Below are 21,052 nucleotides of genomic sequence, written 5' to 3' on the forward strand. Positions count from 1 at the left end.
TCAAAAAAAAGACTTGCAACTTGACTGAAACATCAATGACTCGTGATGTCACTTGGACTTGAGCCTTTTGACTCGAAAATACTTGATACCTTCCCCTGAGCCCAGAGATGAAAAAGTTTGCTATTTAAAAAGAGTTTCATGATTCAGTGTATTTACACTCACATTCACTCACAGCAAGTCAGCACTTCTCCAAATGATCCACTTTGTTTGAGCCAATCTGACAGCATCCAGAACCATGAAGAACTAACATTACATTACTGAGCACCAGTTGGAAAAAAGTATACTAAAGATAATTTTGTGCAAGTGCAAAAAACTACTTGGTGGTCAGCACAAAATGAATTGCAGCGTGCAAAATGTGTGGGTCAGAACATACAGACGAAGATGCAACAAAGAACAAAAGGTCAAGAATAATATTTACGTAATTAGTGAGCTAATGCTAAGCTAATGTTAGCTTTATATCTAAGTAAGTTTTTATTCAACTCGATTTAACAAATGAAAACCTTACAAAAAGCATTCAGGATTTTTGTGAATTTAATACATTATTACTCTGTTGTTAAAATTGCATTACATTTGGTGGCACATTATGACTTGTTTCGGACTTGTGACTAGACTTGGGACTTGAGTGTAAAGATTTAAGAACAATTTCTCTCTTCTGACTTTCAGTTTCTCAAGTTAAGGATGTCCATTGAAGAAAATCTGCCAAACTGGTCAAAAAGGTCCACAAATACTGAGGTGGGCTCTGTGTTTCTTTTGTCAGTTATATTTCACATCCAGTTTTTGCTTTTCTTTTACTCTTCTAAGCCTTTCAGCCTATGGTACCTGGTGAGTACTTTAAAGTATGTGAAGGTGCTAGAAGTGCACATGTCTATATGGTAAAATAGCTTCAAAGATGTCAGAATGAGTCACAGGTCACTCTGTAAAGACGGGTGCAAGACAAGTGTACAAAAAGATATGAATAATTTTGCTCCAGGGTGTAACATGTTTAAGACCCAACGCTGTGCATGAATCTGTTCATTTACAAACATGGTCTTCAGGCAAGTGGGCATCAGCTGGGTCACAGTGAGAGACTTGAGGAGATGAGGGAAATGGCGACGCTCCACGAGCGCCAACTGGCCCTGATACGTGCTCACAACCAGCAGCTGGAGCAGCAGAGAGATGGTGAGGAACAAAGAGATTCCATCCTCTTAAATGTACTCTTAATGTTGATGTCAGAGATTGCTCTAAGACAGTGTGAATGTGTGTGTCAGAGCTGGCCCATCAGGTGAGTGTCCTGTCTGAGCAAAGCAGCACAACTCACCTGGAGAGTCTGCTGATGGAGCTCAGAGAGCAGGAGGAGAGAAACGAGGAGACGCTGCAACAACTCGCTGAACATCTGCATGGATTACGGTAAATGTGTTCTATATGTCATGGTTTCAGATTTTCTTATTAAGACATGACTGCTGAGAGCTCAACACAGACCAATTTGGGATCCAACCTGCAACATTTCAGTCTGTAACCACCGATGGTGCTGCCAGAGCAGGCACGGGCACAACAAAGAGTGTATTTAATGTGGATTTGTCAGGGTAAATTATGTCGGATGCAGCATTCAAAAATAAATTAGTGCTTCTGTGGTGCTCTGCCTCTAAGATGAATATTTAGTGAAATATGTTTTTTTTCCTAGCTGCTGGATGACTCAGAGCATCAATTATGTATTTCATTATGCCCGGGTAGTTCCTCACTGCAACATTTGCGGTAGAAAAAATTAAATTTGCTATTGTAGGGTGGAATGCGGCTGGAAAACTTTCCACAGATGCCACAGCATGATCTAATTTAGATGATCTACTGTGTTTTTGTTCTCTTTTTAGTGTGCAAGAGGGCTCTGTACCTGCTGATCAGCCAGATCCACGCAAGAATAAAAAGATGCATCATGACAGCTACAAGCTCATTTTGTCTGCAGATGGCCCTCTCTCTGCTCAGATAAAGTACACACATACAGTACATCCTTCAAGAGTCATTTATTTTAAAACAAGATGGACTGCAGATTTGTCTTCCAGTTTGTCTGGTTGCCATCAATATTATTTACATGTGAATATGAATTAGTTGTGGTTATATGAGGGCAAATCAGGTCTCTTTGTTGCAGAGCCCTGTGGCAGGCATACATGCAGTCAGGTGGGTCAGATCCAGCCATTGTGGCACAAATGGTTGACCTGCAGGCAGAAGCCCAAAGTCTGGAGAAGAACCAACCAGCGACAGCCGGCGAGGCCAAAATGAAGAGTAAGCATCGGAGTGATGACGAACAGAAAATATGTAGTGCTTGTCACTGTATAATCATTAGTCAACACAGCTGTGCTCAGTGGAACGTTTATAAAGTTTACTCAGCTTGATTTTCCCACTCTGGAAACTCATTTCCTCCACTGAGTCCATGGTCATTAGATTCTGGTCCAACATTTCTTTTCATGTGATCAGTTATAGCATGCTGAATGCAAAGCGCCCCCCCCCCAATTGGAGTGTCTAGGGACAACAAAAATTATTCTAAATCTTGATACACACTCCAGACTTGAGGGTAATTACCTTTTGGCTCTGAGCCACAGTGTGTTGTCCTTGTGTCCAGAGATGAAGCCTCCTCGGCGGGGTCCAGGCTGGGAGCTGCTGGCTGTAGAGCAGGAGAACCAGAGACTGGAAGTGGAAATCCTCAGGATCCAGCTGGCAAGGGAGCGACACCATAACTATGATGGTTGGAGTTCTGACAAAGGCCTTTTGTTATTATTATATGTAATTAGCTCAAATTAACCAGAACGGTTCATGTTCCACGCCATGTTGACATAAAAATGAGTACTTAGAATGAACTCTCCAACATTTTATGTCTAAAGGTACGTTTACAAAATAACAAGTTAAGCATCCTTCTACAGATTTATAGAGCCTCTTAAAGGAATACTTTACCCACAACATGATAATTTGTATATCAACTATTCAGCCCATGTGATGTTGGATTCAGAAAGACAAGAAACAAGAAAAGTAGAACTCCTGGCCCTATCAATTTTTGCCAGAATACTATTACTTTGAAGCTGTTCGTGCATTCCATTGAAAACACGTCTCCCAGCTCATTCATTGGCCAGAAGTTCTGCTTTGACTCAACCATGCCTGCTGCTTCCTGGCCAATGAATGAACTTGGACGTGGGATTTAAAAGGAATGCATGAGCAGAGTTCAAATGCATGTGCTTGCCCAGGTACGCTATTCGTCCATGTGCAAGACTGTGAAAAAGTGTTTAAAATATTAGGCTTTTAGCAAAAATGCATGTGTTGGGGAAGTACTGAGCATACGACTGCATAAATGAGACTTGGATTGTGCTGCATAAGTTGTGTGAGAGTTTGTAAATGGTTGTTTTGATACAGTTTTGCTGTTGTTAAATGCGGCCCCCTATTACTTAAGTTCATCAAGAATTTTCACCAGCTTTTAATTTTCATTTATTGTGGAGGCATGTGAGAAATGCAAAGTTGTCTTCAAGGATTTAACATAACATGGAGTAAGTAACTGATATACAAATGATCATTTTTAGGTTGAAGTCTTCCTTTAATCCACCTAGCATAGTGATACGTGCAGCTCTAGGAATTGAATTGATTATTATTAGTGATTATGTAATATGTTGTGCTTCGGACATTGTGTGCCAAAAACAAAATGAGGCTGTTTGTGTGTTCTCCAGCAGCAGTGAGGACTGAGCTTGAGCTGATTCAGAGGGAGAACCTCCTGCAGATTGCCAGTTTACAGGCAGAGATGGAGAGAAGCAAAGCTCCCAGGCCCAGGAGACAGCCTCCTCCGCCTCCCCCACCTCCACTCCCACTCCAGCCCAACACTCACATTCATGCACCTCTTTCACTGGTACATTATTCACAGTTGTAGTCAAAACCATTTACTTAGCTCTCCAAAAGAACACAGGGCAACTCTTACTAATTCTGTTTTTTAGCTCCGAGTAATTTGACAGTGTTTGTCTGTGACATTGATTCAGATGCTCTATATGTCCATCAGTTTCAGGCCAGACCCCTTTCTTCTCCACTGGGAAGATTTGTTTTGGACTCCCTGGATTCTCTGGGTCCGGCTCCCTACGACCCTGCGTCAGTTCAGTTCTCCACAGCATATCAAAAATCGAGTTTAGCCACACATTGAGCTCACATCATGCAGTTTTTTGTATATTCAAAGCCTGTCAAACAGCACATAGTCACACTGAAGTAAACTGTATCCAAATCTGTCAGTGTTTTAACCCACTTACCTTTCCTTAAATTAACTCAAGTCCTCTGGCGTTTCAGAGCTGGTTTTGTGGTTTTCTACGACCTGTTGCTGGGAGTTGATGTTTCTCAGAGGGTGCTGCGTTTGGTGGTAGCTCTCCTCGCAGAAGGTCAGGAGGTGGGATCGCCGACTCTGCTGCCCCCTGTTCAGTGCCTGCCGGGACTTTCCCTTCCTTACACCCACAGCCTCACCCCTTGGAACTACGCTCTCCTGTCGATCAAACAGCCTGTGCCCAGGTAGGAGCAACACCCAGGGAAGAGGAGCAGTGTTTGTTATTGTACAAAGCAGTGAAATGCTTTGGAGGGTGTAGTTCACAAAATTTAAATTTAGACTGGAAGGAAATGCACTTGGAAAATATCTAGATTTTTTTTTTAAATCTACAAAAATCTACAAAAACCTTTCCCTCTTTAGGATCCAGCCGACACCATCCCTTTGTCTAGTGGTGGAGGTGCAGGCAGCCAGAGATCTGAACGTTCACAGCCAGGAGGTCTTAAAACTGACGTCCTGTGGCTGGACACGAGTGGACCTCTTTGACCAGTACAACCAGGTAGGAAATTACATGGCCTATAAAAAATAGTGTATCAAGGCTTGTGTAGATTTAAACACTAACTTGACCAAACTTTTACTCATTTCAAGACAAGATGTGCAGATAACTAATTGCACCATCTGGCTAAGTTTATCACTAATCCATCAGATTATCATGCAAATCTAAAATCACCATCTGCCTTTTTGCACAATGTAACCAGTCTCACTGACTCATTACTGAATACTCAGGTTTATAGTAAATGTCATAACATTTTAATATTTTCCCTTCACTAATAGCTCCGTAGTGGCCACTGGAGGGTGCCAGTGCGCAGTCTGCCCATTCAACCCTCCTTAAATCTTGCCCAGCTCAACTCAGTACCACAGGTATAAAGATGCCAAGAGTTCTGTTTATGTGGGTGTTTAAGTCCGATGTACCTTTTTGGCATACAGTGAAGCCAGACAGTGAACTGTACATCTGACTGTGTGTTTCTCTAAATTTAAGGTGGGCAACATGGAGCTGTGTGTACGCTTGGTCAATGGAAGAGATGGAGATGTTCAAACCCTGGCAAAACCTGACCCAGCCAGCACCAGTCGCTACAAATACCCAGCTGTGGTAGAATGTTAACCATGGTTATGGCTACTGAATTACCAACCTTTGTACTTTTGTATCCATGCTTGTTCGTGGTGCTATTTGTATGCCTTGTGTCTTGATACAGGTGTCCTCACATCCTGCGACTGTCCATGGAAACGCAGCTCTGCCAGTTTCAGCTCCAAAGCCCACAAGAGTGGATGACGTGTCCTCTTTTTTGTCTTTCACTAATCACCAAGACCCTCCACCCACAAAGGCCAGTCAGAGTTGAAAACAAAATTCAGTGCAGAAAATCTCTCTACAATCAGGACATGAACTGTTATGGTGGCTTGAGTGAGGGCTCCTTTCTCCCCTCATCTTCAAGACAATCAAGGCATTTACTCTTTGCTGCTGTTAAAATGTGCAGGTCTACAGCAGAAGCCTAGTTATGCAAAACACGTCTTATGTGCAGCACCACGAGCATGATTTAACAGTGTATCAGGTTGGTTTCAATGGTACATTTTTAGCTACAATTATTTAACAGCAAAATTTAACCAATTATTTTTCTCCATTACCTTACCTAGTCTATGAAAATGCCAGGAAGTACTAAAAAGTGCTAATTTCAAGTTCTCAAAGCCTGTAATGTGTCCCACCATCTTGTTTTACCAACAGTACAAAACCCAAAGATTGTCTCTGATATTGAAGGGAGGGGGGGTTAAATGCACACAATGAATCCACTAATCATTGCAGGTTTATCCAGGTTCATCTGTGGCACCTGTTTCTAGGGTAAAGTATTCATTAAACAAACACATTTGCCATTTGTAAAAAAAAAAAAAAAAAAATTAACAGATTAAATATATTTTAATAAAGCAAAACTTGTGGCAAAATGCTGTCCTAACTTAGTCCTAGATATTGTGTTAAGTAGTTAGATGTTTGAATGAAGACCAACTTTGAGCAAAACAAATTCAGGTTGTCACACCAGTGTGGCTGCCAAATATTAGTGCACATTCCACTTCTTCAAAACTGCAGTCAACATCTAAGTTTTTGTCCTCATCAAGACTGTGTGATGTCTCAAGTTCTCAGAGTCTGAAGAATTCGGTGATACAAAGTTACAGCTGCAAATTTTTTTTTATTATTAATTTTTTACTACAAGTATACAAAAAACTGGACAGACAAATCTATGAAAATGGATCTTATTTACAGAAACAAACAAACCAAAAAAAAAAAAACAAAGTGTTGAAAGTGGAGAGGGGCTGGACAGGCATGCTGTGCTGGTTTTGAAGATCAGGAAAGAGACGAGGATGGTCATGCTGAAGACCCAACGGAGGCCGACTGGCTGGCAGACTGTAGGAAACAAAGAAAAGAAAACAAATAAAAACACTCACAAACAGGAAGGATTCAGCACTGTCTGCCCATCATCTCATCCAGAGGATATGTGCTGGTTTGTCTTGTTAAGAGCTCTCACCACTGCACTTTAATTTACAAAAAGGAACTTTCAGTCACAAAAATGACATGTCATTTCGCCCCCTTTTGGAAACTCCAGAATAACTTTTCAAGAGGTGAAAATAGTTTTGAAGCCAGTCCAAGAATTTAACCGTATAAACTTCAACCACAGTAACAGCCAATGCTGCAAGTGCTCTGTGAATGTACAGTATCATCACTTGCTTCTATACAGATGAAAGTCACTTGAAGTTTGGGGAAAAACGGCCTGTAAAGTCTGGGCATCTTGAGGTCTGTGCCTAGACCTGCAACCAGCCACAAAGTCCATGCATGCAGACTGCAACATGTCAACTTTTTCAGATGACTTCCTATCCCTTCCATCTAAGCAGGGTAGCATCGTCACGACATCTCTTCTGTTTGAAGTGCTGCCCTGGAAACTTATTAGTTCATAAAGACATGAGCCTATCACTCGCCTCCTGTGATTTTCCCTCCTGGACTCCATTGCCGTTGCTGGCACTAGAGTCAGCGCTGCCATTAACTGTGGCTTCCTGTTTCGCTTGTTTAGCATCAGTGTCCTTTACTGGGCTCTCCTCCTCTGGTTTCCTCTGTAGAAACATAAAACCGGTCAAAAAGGAAAGTGGAGAAGACCTAACGCCTCTATACACCACTGTATTCAATGCAAACAACGGTCAAAGTCACACACACATTTTAGTGTATCATGCACACAGATCAGCTAATATCAAAGCTTAATTTACAGCATTAAGCAGTACCACAATGCAACCACCTACACACACGCCACAACTACAGAACATAACCAACAGAAGTCACTTCACACAAACCCCACAACACACAAGCTTAAGATTGACATTCACAGAAAGCCGTAACATCCCTACAACCAAAGCAGGCAAGCACATGGATCTTGTGACATAAAAATGAGTGGTACATGGCCAGTTTCAATATACAGTAGGGCCACACACTGGGAGTTGGATTGATTGCTCCATGTCAAGCACTTTTTTTTTAAGCCAGTCAATGTTAAATGTACTTCAAGGAATGTTATGGTCCTGAGAGTTTGCTCCAGAGTGAGTGCTCCTCTTTCATGCTGCTCTTTGGTACAAGGCAGCTGCACAGAGGAGGAGGTGCTTTGCTCTGTGAGGCTCCAAATTAACATTAGTTGAATATTTGCATTGTACAGCCTAGTCTCATTAGACTGACATAATTCTGAGTCAGGTATAGCACCAATATACAGATGATTATACAGCCAATACGGAGTCAGCTGTCCAGGTATTTGTTCCTTGATTGTTATTAAACGGTTGCTTCAGAAGGTGAAACAGACAGCAAAATCATGACATGTGGAATGGTCTTTGATCTGTCGCAGGTATGAAACTGGCAGCAATTAAGGGGAGGACCAAAACACACACACACGGTGGAAATGAGTGAAGATTAGTTGGCCTCACCTTTTTCCTGACAAGGTGTGAGATGTTCGAGACTGCTTTGGAAGAAGAGGCGCTGTCAGATGATTTCACTGGGATCTAAAATAGACAAGTTTGGTTTGTGTTCTTAGAGATGTTCTGTCAGGCAGTCAGTCATGTTAAACTGTGGGCAGTTAAAGATACACTAATGATGTTCTTACCTGGCTGGCTGTGGCAAACGCTGATGAAGATGAAGGGCCGCCGTTTTCACATAGGAATGCTGATGAGGTTGAGGCTCCGCCCTGCAAGAGGTTAGCCAGTTACCCAGGAGCTGAAGCTTTTGTTTTTAAAGCTTTTGCACATCTATGCAGCACTCTGACAACATCAAGATGGATTTTTACGCTGGAATTTGACCAAGTGTTGAGAGCACACATACACAACGCACTCACATTTAAAGACTATAGCTCTAACCATGGATGGTTTTCATCCCCATCAGTGTATATTGTTGCCCTGGGCACTCACTAGTGTCTGTTGGATGGCCTGTGAGGCAGCGCTTGCTGTTCTCTGGCTTTCCTTGGCATCTTCAACCTTTTCCCTGATGTCGGGCAGAAGCTGCTTCAGCTCGTCCAGCTCATTCTTCTCTTCTGCTGCCCCGTCTGCTGCGTCTATCACCTCCTGTAACATGGCTATACACCGAGAATGACTGATTAGAACAGCAAATGCACAATAAACAGGATCAGTGCAGTTCCTCAGCTGCCATAATTTGATGTTCAACTTTCCAGACGGCTTAGTATCATTTCAAGAGTGAAGAGACTCCATACACTTCGACAGTCGCCTCATTTAAAAATGAGACAGCACTCAAGACAGACAGCACAACAGCTCTGAAAACGCTCAAAACAAAACTCAGTGCACTCTTACCCAGACGCGTCTCAATGACTTTTATGGAGCTGTTGTAGTGCTGGATGGCCTGGCTGTACTGATCCATGTAGCACAGTGTAGTGGCGACGTGGTAGTGGGTCTCAGCCAGCAGACGACTGTGGGGAGGCAAGTGCTTCAGCTGCAGGGCAAGACACTCCTGGAAGTCTTCTAGCGCCTGGGGATAATTACCTGGGGAAGGAAACATGAAAACATTGAAGGTCTCAGACATAAGTACCAATTATTGATGGGGCGATTAAACAATTTGTGATGGGTCAATTTACATTTGAACAAGAAGCCATGGCGGAGTAATGTCTGGGTTTAATTCAGAACATTGTCTTAGAGGCGAGGGGAAAGGTGGGCCACCAGGTGAAAATAACATCCTGGAAATGCTACATGAAACATACCTGATTCAGCACTGACTTCTCCAAGTTTCAGGTATGCCTGGGCTGCCATCAGCTGGTCATCTTTGCCTTCCTTTCTGCAAGTATGAAGAAAAATCTACTGTAAAACACTGCATATAGTCTCACATCATCAAGCAGGGCCCTAAAATAGAAAGTCTGAATTCGTATGAAGTGACTTTCTTCAACACACTCAGTACGAATCTTTCCAGTCACTCCTTAAATGTAGAGGACTAATTTTATGCCACTACTCTTTTTCTACAATAAGCTTCGTCTTCTGTGGCCTTTACCTTTTGTAGATGACTTTAGCCACCTCCAGCATCTCCCACGCCAACTGCAAGTTCCCAACTTCATCCTCTTCCTGAAAGAGGAGGAAGGCATAAATCACAAAAAAAAAACAAAAAAAACAAAAACTTTAAAATCACGTCAAGCCTTCTGCCATGTATATGAACTCACCTTATCCTGTCCATTTTGCTCTCCATCCTCATCGTCGTCGTCATCATCGTCGTCATCATCATCTGTTGAAGCAACAGGAAAATTAGAGCTAAAGAATCTTTTTTTAAAAAAAAAAAAAAAAAAGGGTGTGATGAAGTGAAAGTAAAGGCAAGTGTGCTCAAAAATGTTTCCCCTAAAGTGCTCTAACACATACTCCAGTGGGTTTCCCCTTCCTTCACCTTTTGTTACACCTCTTATTGTGGCCCATTATGTCAAGATACCAAGCTAGTCCTCCACCCTTCTACACAAACAGTGCTCCGTATCCAAAGATCTACTGCCCTCTGGCTCCTCATCATCCATCTTGGATTCTTCATCTTTTCCTTCCTCTGGCTTTGCCTTCACACCATTCTGCTCTTTCAAATCTTTTTCCCTCTTCATCCCAGGTTCTTTTCCTGGAGACGCAGTGGGACTTTCTGCCGCACCATTCACAGGAACACCTGGGCTCTTCTCAACTCCATTTACTTGAGCTTTCTGGACTTCATTCTCATTCACAGGGGAACTTGAGGGCTCCTCTGATCCATTAACATCATGTGTACCTGCTGACTTGACCACACCATTTTCCTGTTTCACCTCAGTGTTGCCCTTTCCATCCACAGACTCCAACTTGGCGCCAACTGCCTCAGTCTTTTCCTTCTCTGCCATTGCCTCATACACCTGCTTTCGTAGCTCATCTCTGGTTTTTTCTGTACCAGAGTGGTATTTGAAAAATAGGTTCACATTAGATCATTTAAATACCTTTGAGAAACACTTGACAGAAAGCTCACAACTCATTGAGGGGAACACAAGGCAAAACCTTTTCTAATGCTGCATTAGTAATTTGTTATTTGGCTTCTCACCTGCGCATGTTTATCTCTTTATCATGTAAATACAGTAAGAAGTTAACCAAGTGCCATGCTGAAAATCAGTCTGGTGTTTTACAATAACTTGGATACATGGCAGTGCAGGCAAGAAAAATACATCTGAAAGACACTGGAGACAAACTTACAAAATACATATAAAAACTACTTGACCTACCAAACTAACTTGCCTTGTATGGGATCGCAAAGATGCCATTATTAGCAGAACACAATTTGAAATCACTTCAGATCTGTTCCTTTAATCTGACAACCATTTACAATAATAGATACTGACCATCAAGATTGTTGGCACTCTCGATATTTGAGCCATTGGGCTGCTCCTCTTCCTCAGATTCTTCTGGAACACCCTCCAGGGCATTACCAAGGACACTGTTCTCCATCCTAATAGAAACATAACAAGGGGAAAAAAAAAAAAAAAAAAAAGTCTGAAAACTACTACTCTAAACATTGCTTAACAGATGTCCAGTCAGCACTTTGCTACACTGAATTCTGGGCTGGCATCATACAAAAACAGCACACCATAAGTCACTTTATTATCAAAGTGATGGAGCATTAATCAACTTTGTGCACACTTTCAAATGTGCACTAACACCACCCAATGTACAATAAATCTCAAAAAGTTAAAGCAGTGAAATTAACCCACCTGGCAAGCTCCAGTAGAGATTTCCCACACAGGAAAAAGGCCTCACCACACTCATATGCAGTGTCCCCATACTTTGAAGCCCTGGCGGACAGACAGCAAAAAGAATGAGTGAAGCAGGTTTTGGTGGGAAAGGCAGTGATGAAAATAAAGCTTACTTTTACATAATCAAAACCACATCACTGGAATGCACTTAGAAATCGAGACACAACTGAGGTCAATATGCATTTCAGATTCAATACAACTTTGGAAAGCACAAACTAGCTAAAAACTTTACCTTCCCTGTCACACATTCAGATGGATACATATTCAAAAATAGACAATTGCTAACAAAATTCAATGATTTCAATATTTCTTATATACACACACACAAAACACACCAAAAACATGAATTTTAACAGTGACTATTCGTGTTGAGTCAGTCACAGTGCTGTAGCTATACTCACAGCATGCTGCAGGCGTCCTGGAAAACACTGACAGCAGAAACAACATCTCCCATCACTAGATGCCTGTTCCCTGTGCCAATCAGCTTCTTTGCCTCTTCCGCGACGTCAACAGAGCTGTGTGGAGAGGGGGTGCACATGTTTCTAATGTCCATGTTGATAAATGATCGAGTGAGCAGATGCAGCGGAGTCTTCAGTGTGGACACTCACCTGTCTGCGGCAGCTGCTGCTGATGAGGAGCACGGCTTCTCCTCTGCACTGCAAGAATCAACGGAGTTCAAACTTGAGTTCAGTCAGTGCCAACACAAGCTGCCTGACCGGATTGTAAACTGCAACCACAGTCGACACACCTAACTTTTACTGTTGACGAGATAGTTAAAGCTACCAGAGGAAGTGTTAGCTGCGGTTTATTGTTGTTAGCACCGTACGGTTGTTAGCAAATTAGCCTACCAGTCGGGGGTGTAGTGGTGTTTGCTAGCAGCACTTGCAGCCACCAGCAGGTACAGTTACCCATCCCTTTAGTTTCACGGCCACTGTCATTGACTGTAAGTATGTAAAACCTAGATGTCATGCGACTAGTAACGTTACTAACCACTTAAAGTTCGTCAACGTTAGCCGCGTTCATACAGAGCTAAATGCTAGCTAGCTGTGTTTTCTCAGCGTACCGTACAGTGAGAAATTACAAGCGGGTCTTACCTCCCAGAGCTCGACGCGGCGGACGTTTCCTCTGGCATTTTTTAGGACGACAGGAGATGTTGGACAGAGAAGAAATTGGCGGTGTAGTGTCCAGTGAGAGAAGTACAGAAAGAGCTCCTGTGTTGGTCTTTGTTGGCGCGCTTAAATAGAGAAAAGAGGGCTTTCTATTTCCGCTTAAGTTGGAACGCGGGAGATTGGACTTAAAGGGGCCGCAGCAAGCATCATGATGCATTCAGGTCCCGTGAGAAAACATTCGTGGTATACAACTTGTTCTGATTAGTTAAATCGTGGAAGCTGCAGCGAAAGGTAATTGGTTTACACAAATGTTGGTAGTGGTCGGCATATGACTGGTAGTGATAGGTAACACCATTGGCTCTCACATGATGGTTTTGCTGGACCGACAGGTGTCAAGGAGCGCCATCCTGAAAGGTCATATAAGCTGTTTTTACTTTGGAATTTGTCATTTGTCAGGACATCATCCTGAGTTTAGGGTGATTTAGCTTGCTGTCGACATAGTTACATAGAAAGCTTCCTTTTTACTTTGACTCCCAGCCGCAATCGAGGCGGTGGCCTGTTATGAAAAACGAGAAAGGAGTGAAACATTTCTATCCGCTAGAACTGTCAGTGAACACACCACAGCTTTTCCACAAAGATAAAGCGGTGTGTGTCCCCACCTTCTGTTCATCCTCGGCCATACGTTACCATTTTGAACCAGATTGAGATATTTAATAAACAAATCTATAAATATCTGACCTAACAAAAAAAAAACAAAACATAGAATCATCTTGTTTTACATTGAAATCAATATGTTTTGAAGATTTGTACAGAGCCTCGTTGGCGCAGTAGGCAGCGCGTCAGTCTCATAATCTGAAGGTCGTGAGTTCGAGCCTCACACGGGGCACTGTTTTTTTTGCCCTCTTATAATTTCATCATTTATCGCGAGCTAGACTAAGTTTGTTTAGGCCTCTGTAGAAGTAACGTCGAATAAAAATAATCTTTCAGCCCAAATGATAACACGAGGAAGGGTAACAACACACTGCTTTCGATGGCACTGGCATTAATTTTCCGCATTGGCTAACGAACTATGAGTGAGCAAGTTAATGAGGCTAACCTTCGATGAGTACTGTCGGTTAACTCAACAGTAGCTACTTACGCTATATTATATAGCGTCCTCCTATCCTTAAATCCATATATTTACGTGTGAAGTCAGTATATTAGATGAATATAGTGCTTATTTTATTCGGGAGCTGTTAAAATGACTCTGCTGTAACCCCAACAGACCAGCAGGTGGCGCCAAAGTTCCACTGTCAAACCTCATTTCCCTGTGATCCCACTTCACTCACAGCCATCAGTCAAGTTTAATGAACCTTAACTGCAGCAGCAGCTGTTGTAAACTATGCATGTGAGAGAGCTATAACGTCAGTAAAAAACATCAACAACAAATAAATAAACAGATGGCTAAAGACCACATAACTTAATGAAATGAGAGTAAATGGCATTTAATCCTTATGATTGTTATGGCAGTTATGCTTTTATTGTGGTGCCATTTTCTTAACTGTAATAAGTTATCGTTAACATCACGACAGTTGCCGTACAACAGACAAACGTTTTCAAACCACACATTATTTACAAGTCCTTTGGGTGCACATGTCAATTAAGTAATTGAGCTGAAGTGAGTGAGAGAGTCAGAGGGAGAGGAGGGCGCTGAGCCTGACACTGGGCTCCAGACAGACTTACTGGCTGCAGATGAAGTTTTCAGTCACACTGCACCGTGGGACCTTGTAGGGAATTCATATTAACCATCCAGACTCTCTATCTCCTCACTGACATGTTGCGATGTTCCGTGCAGCCTTACAAAACGTGGACTTGCTTTGGGTGATTTTGTTTCATTTGGTTTTTCTGCCGGAGACTGGCTGTAGATCAGCCGATGCAGACAGCTGTCATGAGGTGAAGACAGCCTACATGATGCGCCAAATAGGCCCGGTGGAGCTCGTGCCAGACAGGCCGGGAACAGGTCAGTCAGCCCCTTTGGAAATATCGTGGTGGAGATACTGTAGTAGGAACATGGAATGTGCAGAGGTGGAAAGTAACTGAGTACATTTACTTAGGCACTGTACTTGAGTATCATTTTGAGGGAGTCGAGCTTAACTTGAGTATTTCCATTTTGTGCCTTCTACTGCACTGCATTTCAAAGCCAAATGATGTACTTTTTGCTCCAATACATTTATCTAAAAGTTTCTACATCTTTTTAATTAAAAAAGTAAATATTTTAAATACAAAACATATGATGAGTTTATAAATTTCAATGCATTTTTATGAATTAACTAGTTAAGGTCTACAAGATCAAAGTGTTTGCTTATTAAAGATGCATCAGTAGTATAAATTCAGTAATGTAATATATCATAATATAACACTCACAGGACCATTCTATTGCATAATGTCTGCTATTAATTGCTTTTTTTGCTGCTAATTGATGCAGAACTTGTACTTGAATATTTTTTATAAAGTATTTAATACTTTAATAAAAAGTGTAAATATGTTTTTATCCACTGAAAATATACTTTAGATCTATACAAACAAGTATAATGATAAGATCTGCATAAATAAAATGTATGATTGGGTGTAAACTTGCTGTCAGGCATCACACAATTACATTCACTGAATTTAGTCGGGCTGAGCTTGGCAACTTTCCTGTGCTGAAAATAATTTAAAAGAATTGCTATCTTCTCCATCAGTTCTCCTTTTAAATAAGCACAATGAAAGTGAGTATACTCCGTGTAGTGTTAAATCATATTTCATCCAAATATCTCTCCTGCTTTGAGATTTTTAATGCTTAAAACAGTGCTGTGTTGAAGCCCATGCATGGTTTAAACCCATATCTGTAGAAATGCAGGGCTGAATTCCAAATATAAGTGATCATCACTGTGCAGCACAGCCAACGCATCATATAGAGAGAAGCTATTTCTGTTGAACCTGTTACCTCAGTAGTCTGCAGCACGCATATAGAGCTCTTGAAAGCATACTTGGCTATAAGTGGTGGTGTTAAAGATGCTGTTTTCTGACTGTAAATGCTCATGCGAGGTGTCGTCTGGCTCGTGAGAGTGTCTCTGCCTAATTTTGCAGTCCTGACTTCTGAGTTGTTGAATAGGATGTCAACATTTTTAAAGTAACTGCACCCAAAAAAAAAAGGTGATCACCCGGAGTCATTTTGTTGGCAGCAATTTCAGATTTCCCCGGGTGGCAGAGACCAAGCGACGGATGATACAGATCTCGAGTTAACAAGCTTTATTTTCTTGTAATCTTGACATACAGAAACCATCTCCTTGTCATAATTATACACTTCATGAGAATGCATAGAATCAGATGTTGATTGTCTTACTATAATCAGCAAACCTAAGGGAATCCATGCCAGACATCAGCAGATAACACTCACAGCTGCCAACAGAGTGAATGCTGTATAACTTTTCTTTGGGGACAAACAGCCTGCTTGTGGTCGACGACACTGAGTTTACAGTAGCTTGTATCAGCCGTATTAGACACAAGGCGCTGCAGTATTCCTACAATATACCTGTTGCTGCAGGAGGTGATAGTGTGAGCTTGTGATTGTTAACAGCTAGTTGTCACGTTTCAGTTCAGGAGAGGTGGACCCAAATGCAGATAAATAGGCAGGTTTGCAGTTTTAAACAGAAAGCAAGCTTTAATGTAGCTCAATGGCAGTTTTCAAGAAGGCAGGCAACTCAAAAAACCATCAAGGAGAGGCAAAATCCAAACCAAAAAACCAACCAGGAACAGAAAAGAAGACCGGGGGTGGTGCAGGATAATGGCAGGAAAGACAAACCCAGAGATACGCAGAGGTACATAGGAGTACACAGAAGTACACAGGCGGACTGACAATTCGAAACATAGGCATACATACACAGAAGACTAATTACAAGGACAAGACACAGCTGGAGAAGGAAGACATGGGCACCAGGAGTGAAACGGGGATTGGCTGATAACAAGGGTGGAGCAGACAAGACTAATGCAGAACAGGTATGAAGGGAAGACTCAGGGAACAGGGAAGGACTAATGAGACAGGTGTGGCAGAAAACAGGCGGGAAAACATGCAAAGACAGGAAGTAAAGCCAGACATATTACATGAGGAGAGAACCTACAGAATAAAGACAGGAAGCGGATAAATACAAGCTAAACAGCATGAAACAGGGCCACCAAGTGTCCTTGATGGACACTTGGTGGTCCTGATTGAACAAAGGCATCAGTCCCTGGCCGGTCGTTGGTCTTTGCTTCTGATATTCAAGATGAAAAACAAGGCGCCTCTGAAAGTATGGTTGAAATCCTCCTAAAAGACCCACTAATATTAGTTTATGAATAGCTGAGATTGAGGTTGCGTTAACTTTCTGACCTTTAACAAAAAAGTACTTAACACACAGTTGACTTACCGGATATTTTCAAGACCAGGATTACAGTCATCCCCCACATGCAGTGTACGACCACCTGTTATCATGTGACTGAAATTCCACCCATGATATCATGTGATAACAATGGACCCATCTCTATGACAACTGAACTAACTCCTTGTGTGAAGATTTTCCTTATTCAGACAAGTTTGATGAATAGTTTTGAGATGAAAACAGAGGATACACAGGTTTGTGAATCACACTGAGTGAGTTAGTTTTGGAGAGGTTGTTTCCAGTCAGCCAGTGCTAATAGGAATAGCTGAAAGTTTGACACAGGTCTAGTGTGTGTGTGTGTGTGTGTGTGTGTGTGTGTGTGTGTGTGTTGGGTCAGACATAGGTGAACGGTCTATTCCTCTCATGTCTGTCTCTCTTTCTCTCCTTTGATCTTAGTCAGCTACTTAACAGCTTTGCAACCAAAGTCAGACTGCTTCACACCACACACACACACATGCACACACATTTTGGTGTGAGTGGTGAAGTGCCACCCAAGCTGTGCGTTTCATCACATCAGGTGCTGACAGTCTCAGTGTAGAATTATATTTGCCAAGTCAAAGCGTCTTGTACACTAAATGCCTCTAGACCAGTAGTCTATCAACTCGCTTAACTGATCAACAAGATGGATTCTTATTGGTTAGTTGATTAGCGATTGAATGCGAGATTTTCATGAAACCTTTAGAGACAAATCTCTGTCTCTGAGTCAGCCCAAAATGTATTGGTAGAATTCATTTTTTACCTGTACTCCAGAAGGAAATGAAACATTTATCAGATATGTCACTGTTCCTAATAATCACAAGAAACTCAGCGAGTACGCCTACGAATTTTTAACCAAGGTTAAAGCAAAGGTTGATAGAAACCCATGCATACTTCATGAAATAATTCCTTCCACCCACCGTTCTGTGTTGGATGAGATTTAACCTCTCTGCGACAGCGAATATGACCAGGCCTGAAGCTATTTCTTCTGCCTCTGTCTTTCAGATGAGTCTCTGCGAGTGTGTGTCCACCCAGGGCCCAGCTGCTGCACCAGCAAAATGGAGGACACCTACATGGCAGCTGTTCGCAGCGAGACACAGCAGAAGATGCGATCGTACAGCTTTGAGCTCAAGTACCTGATCGCTGGACACTCCAAGGCCTACCAAGGTGAGGGAGGGGAAGGGTGTAGACCAGAGAGTTCAACACAGAGATTAATTCATTTCATGCACTACTGAAGAGAAACCTCAAATATATTGTCTTTGTAAGGCATTTAATTGAATATAGGATGAAAAGGATTCTCAAATAATTGCAATTTGTTGTTATTTAAGTTTTACACAGCGTCCCAACTTTTTAGGAACCTCTGTTGTAACGTGAAGACACAACTGTTGGCTGTGGGGAATTGCAAAGGGACGTTTTGATTACTTTTTGACATTTTTTGGACGAGACAATCAGAAAAATGGTTTGGGTTTTTTTTATAGATTAATTGATAATGAAAAATATTCATTAGTTTCATTTCAACAATAAAAAGCATGTCTGTGTTTCAGCCATGGCACCAGTAATGTCTGTGGGCGATTCAAGAACGCAAATCAAAGTGACTTTAATAGCAGTGGTGATTTTAGTGTTTTAACAGTTCTGTCAAGTGCTTGTAGCCCCCCTGCCATTCTCACTTTGTGTGTTCATCATGAAATAGCTAGTTTGTGTCAGGGTGGTGGTGTGAGGCCAGTTTATTTTGTGAGGCGCCACAGTGGCTAGCCAAACAAACAACTGATGTGCGATTGAGTCTTTGAGAGAGCAAACTCTCAGAGGGAGCAGCGGAAAACTTTGTTACAACTCTCCGCTCTCTTTCTCTGTCCGTCTGTCTCTGTCGCTGCGATAATCAGGTTTTGTTCTTGACCAATGAGAGAGCGAGGGACAGAGAATGTTTACATTCAGTACGTATCCGCAGCAAAGTGTTGTTGCCGTGGGCAACAGCCGGTCCCTAACGGGCTGCTCTGAATAGGAGGAAGAATACTCTGCTTGTCCACTTGTCTCTCAACGCTATTCACCAGTCTGTGTGAGCATGTGTGTGTGATAGAAAGACCTTGTGTGTGTATGTGTTTGCGTGCATGAGTGAGTGTGTGTGTGTGTGTGTGTGTGTGTGTGTGTGTGCAGAGATTATGAGACGGGTAGAGCTGATGAAACCCAGCAGACAGACATGGCAAACATGTACCTCTCTGTTTTTTTTTTCTGTCCCTCTATCTCTCACTCTCTCCTCCCCTGCTCCATCTGAATGCACTCAGGCTCCGTTTCAGCTGCTATTTATGCCCAGCGGATGGCTTAACCATCCATGGGTAAAATTAATGCAAAACACCCATACACAAAGAAGGGCTGAACAAGGCTCCTCCAAGTGAGAGGAGACAAGTTTGGCATTTGCTGCATTTAATTTAAATTTAAACAGTGTTTTTTTTTTACATTTAAAGAGTCAGTTCACCCAAATCATAAAAAACATATTTTTCATTTACCACTAGGGATATCAACCCATGCGGATAGTTTGTGCTTAAAGCAGTGGTTCTCAAACTTTTTCCATCATCAGAAGCCGTGTTTAATTTTAGTGAAATAAAGGTCAAGATGATAGATGATAGGGATATTTTGGCAGAAATGGAATATAATATTGATACCTATGTTTTAATTAGAATGTATAATCACCTGAAACTAAGAATTTTCGTGAGCAGTTTATATCTAAATACGGAGCAGGAGGTAAATGGTGTTTGTATCTTGCTGCTCAAAACATTAAAAAAATTGCAGAAAAGAAAACACTCTTTCTACAGAGCAAGGAGATCAGTAACCTGAAAAGCATCTATTCAGTCAGGCATAATATGTACAAGTATGTGGATGTGTGGAAAACAATCATTTCTAGGTGCTTATGGGTCATTTCAGCCATTCCTTTTTTTAGGTGCAAGATAAAATTGATAACTTTTCCATGTATCAAAAATAAAACAAAAACTACCTCCACAGCTGAACAACTCTACAGAAAGTGAGTGACTATGCTTGTTGTGTTTTGGGTGAACTGACCCTTTAACGAAGAAATTAATTTTGCGCAACAGCAGCGTTCTTCAACAGCTGAGCTGAATCTCCAAAGCACAGTGATTAAAAGCCACTAGAGAAACTGAGACATGCCCAGAGCGGTAGTAGTCAGGCTCTATTTACACCCCGAGGATTACTTTAGTGTGTGTGTGTGTGTGTGCGTGTGTGTGTGAGTATGTGTCTGCATGCTTGCGTGTGTTTCTCCTGGCACTGTAAGACCCTCGTGCCCTCTCTACCACATCGCAGCTGTCATCCAATCACAGAGGGTAAAGAGCTAATCACATGACCCCAGAATAGTCTTTGCTGTGTCACTCGATGCCGTCTGTATTTGTGTTGCTATTGCCAGGACGTGGGTATGCAAACACATAAAAGTGAGACGTTCTCACTCACTGCTGCTGTACCGCCTCAACCCCCCCGACCGCCGTCACTGTCACTTAATTTAATTTCATCTATTTGTGTGGAAATGAGCATACCAGAACTGTAACAAATACCTTGTTGCTGGTGTGTAAACTCTCCGGGAGACTGAAAATGAAATTTCTCTTAATAAATTTGTGAGTTATTTAATAAATTCCCTATAAATTATTGTGTCTTGGAGAGTCAGGTGGCTGCAGCTGTGATAGGCAAATGCAAAGCTGTTACGACACAAACACACACACACACACACACACACACACACACACACAAAGATGCACATTGTCTGATGACTTAGTGAAAGTCACAGATAAATAGATACCCCTCTCTCTCTTACTCCCAGTTTGTGTGTGTGTGTTCGTGTGTGTCAGGATGCCATCAGATTGACATCATCCTTTTTACTTGGCAAGTTTCAAACATAGACACACACACACACTGTCACACACTGCGGGCATGCAGCCTCTGTTAAGAGCGCTGTCCACTTTATTAGACCCTGACGGA

The 21,052-nt window shown here is 42.0% G+C and overlaps 3 protein-coding genes and 1 non-coding gene across 6 annotated transcripts in view; 3 read left to right on the forward strand and 1 right to left on the reverse strand.

Annotated features, from left to right (window-relative positions):
* ccdc17 (coiled-coil domain containing 17) overlaps window positions 1-5,646 on the forward strand; it is a 42,288-nt gene extending 36,642 nt beyond the window's left edge. Inside the window, exons 6-17 of the mRNA XM_049588597.1 lie at window positions 1,035-1,158; window positions 1,248-1,386; window positions 1,845-1,961; window positions 2,120-2,253; window positions 2,591-2,713; window positions 3,681-3,856; window positions 4,004-4,089; window positions 4,282-4,497; window positions 4,673-4,808; window positions 5,084-5,170; window positions 5,289-5,399; window positions 5,503-5,646. Of these exons, the coding sequence (XP_049444554.1) occupies window positions 1,035-1,158; window positions 1,248-1,386; window positions 1,845-1,961; window positions 2,120-2,253; window positions 2,591-2,713; window positions 3,681-3,856; window positions 4,004-4,089; window positions 4,282-4,497; window positions 4,673-4,808; window positions 5,084-5,170; window positions 5,289-5,399; window positions 5,503-5,646 (1,593 nt within the window). The remainder of the gene's footprint in view (window positions 1-1,034; window positions 1,159-1,247; window positions 1,387-1,844; window positions 1,962-2,119; window positions 2,254-2,590; window positions 2,714-3,680; window positions 3,857-4,003; window positions 4,090-4,281; window positions 4,498-4,672; window positions 4,809-5,083; window positions 5,171-5,288; window positions 5,400-5,502) is intronic.
* An 828-nt stretch (window positions 5,647-6,474) lies between these two features.
* Window positions 6,475-12,868, reverse strand: LOC125895809 (nuclear autoantigenic sperm protein (histone-binding)). 3 transcript variants are annotated; one of them, XM_049587935.1, is made up of 15 exons: window positions 12,651-12,866; window positions 12,165-12,212; window positions 11,958-12,071; window positions 11,515-11,595; window positions 11,146-11,252; window positions 10,293-10,697; window positions 9,976-10,037; window positions 9,810-9,880; window positions 9,526-9,599; window positions 9,122-9,310; window positions 8,726-8,889; window positions 8,425-8,505; window positions 8,249-8,323; window positions 7,268-7,399; window positions 6,475-6,698 (listed from the first exon to the last, which is right to left on the reverse strand). In XM_049587935.1, the coding sequence occupies exons 1-15, from the start codon at window positions 12,686-12,688 to the stop codon at window positions 6,660-6,662; spliced, it is 1,680 nt and encodes a 559-aa protein (XP_049443892.1). In that variant the 5' UTR covers window positions 12,689-12,866; the 3' UTR covers window positions 6,475-6,659. The 3 variants fall into 3 exon arrangements, with proteins under 3 accessions (XP_049443892.1, XP_049443893.1, XP_049443894.1); XM_049587936.1 differs by lacking the exon at window positions 7,268-7,399 and having other exon boundaries at window positions 12,651-12,868; XM_049587937.1 differs by lacking the exon at window positions 10,293-10,697 and having other exon boundaries at window positions 12,651-12,857.
* A 610-nt stretch (window positions 12,869-13,478) lies between these two features.
* Window positions 13,479-13,551, forward strand: trnam-cau (transfer RNA methionine (anticodon CAU)). The gene has a single exon. It is a non-coding gene; the product is annotated as a tRNA-Met (tRNA).
* A 609-nt stretch (window positions 13,552-14,160) lies between these two features.
* LOC125895807 (glypican-5-like) overlaps window positions 14,161-21,052 on the forward strand; it is a 70,653-nt gene continuing 63,761 nt past the window's right edge. The window contains exons 1-2 of the mRNA XM_049587932.1: window positions 14,161-14,664; window positions 18,083-18,244. Coding sequence (XP_049443889.1) covers window positions 14,487-14,664; window positions 18,083-18,244 — 340 coding nt within the window. The 5' untranslated portion in view covers window positions 14,161-14,486. The remainder of the gene's footprint in view (window positions 14,665-18,082; window positions 18,245-21,052) is intronic.

The sequence above is a fragment of the Epinephelus fuscoguttatus genome, linkage group LG10 (genome assembly GCF_011397635.1).
Source record: "Epinephelus fuscoguttatus linkage group LG10, E.fuscoguttatus.final_Chr_v1".
NCBI classification, from domain to species: Eukaryota; Metazoa; Chordata; class Actinopteri; order Perciformes; family Serranidae; genus Epinephelus; species Epinephelus fuscoguttatus.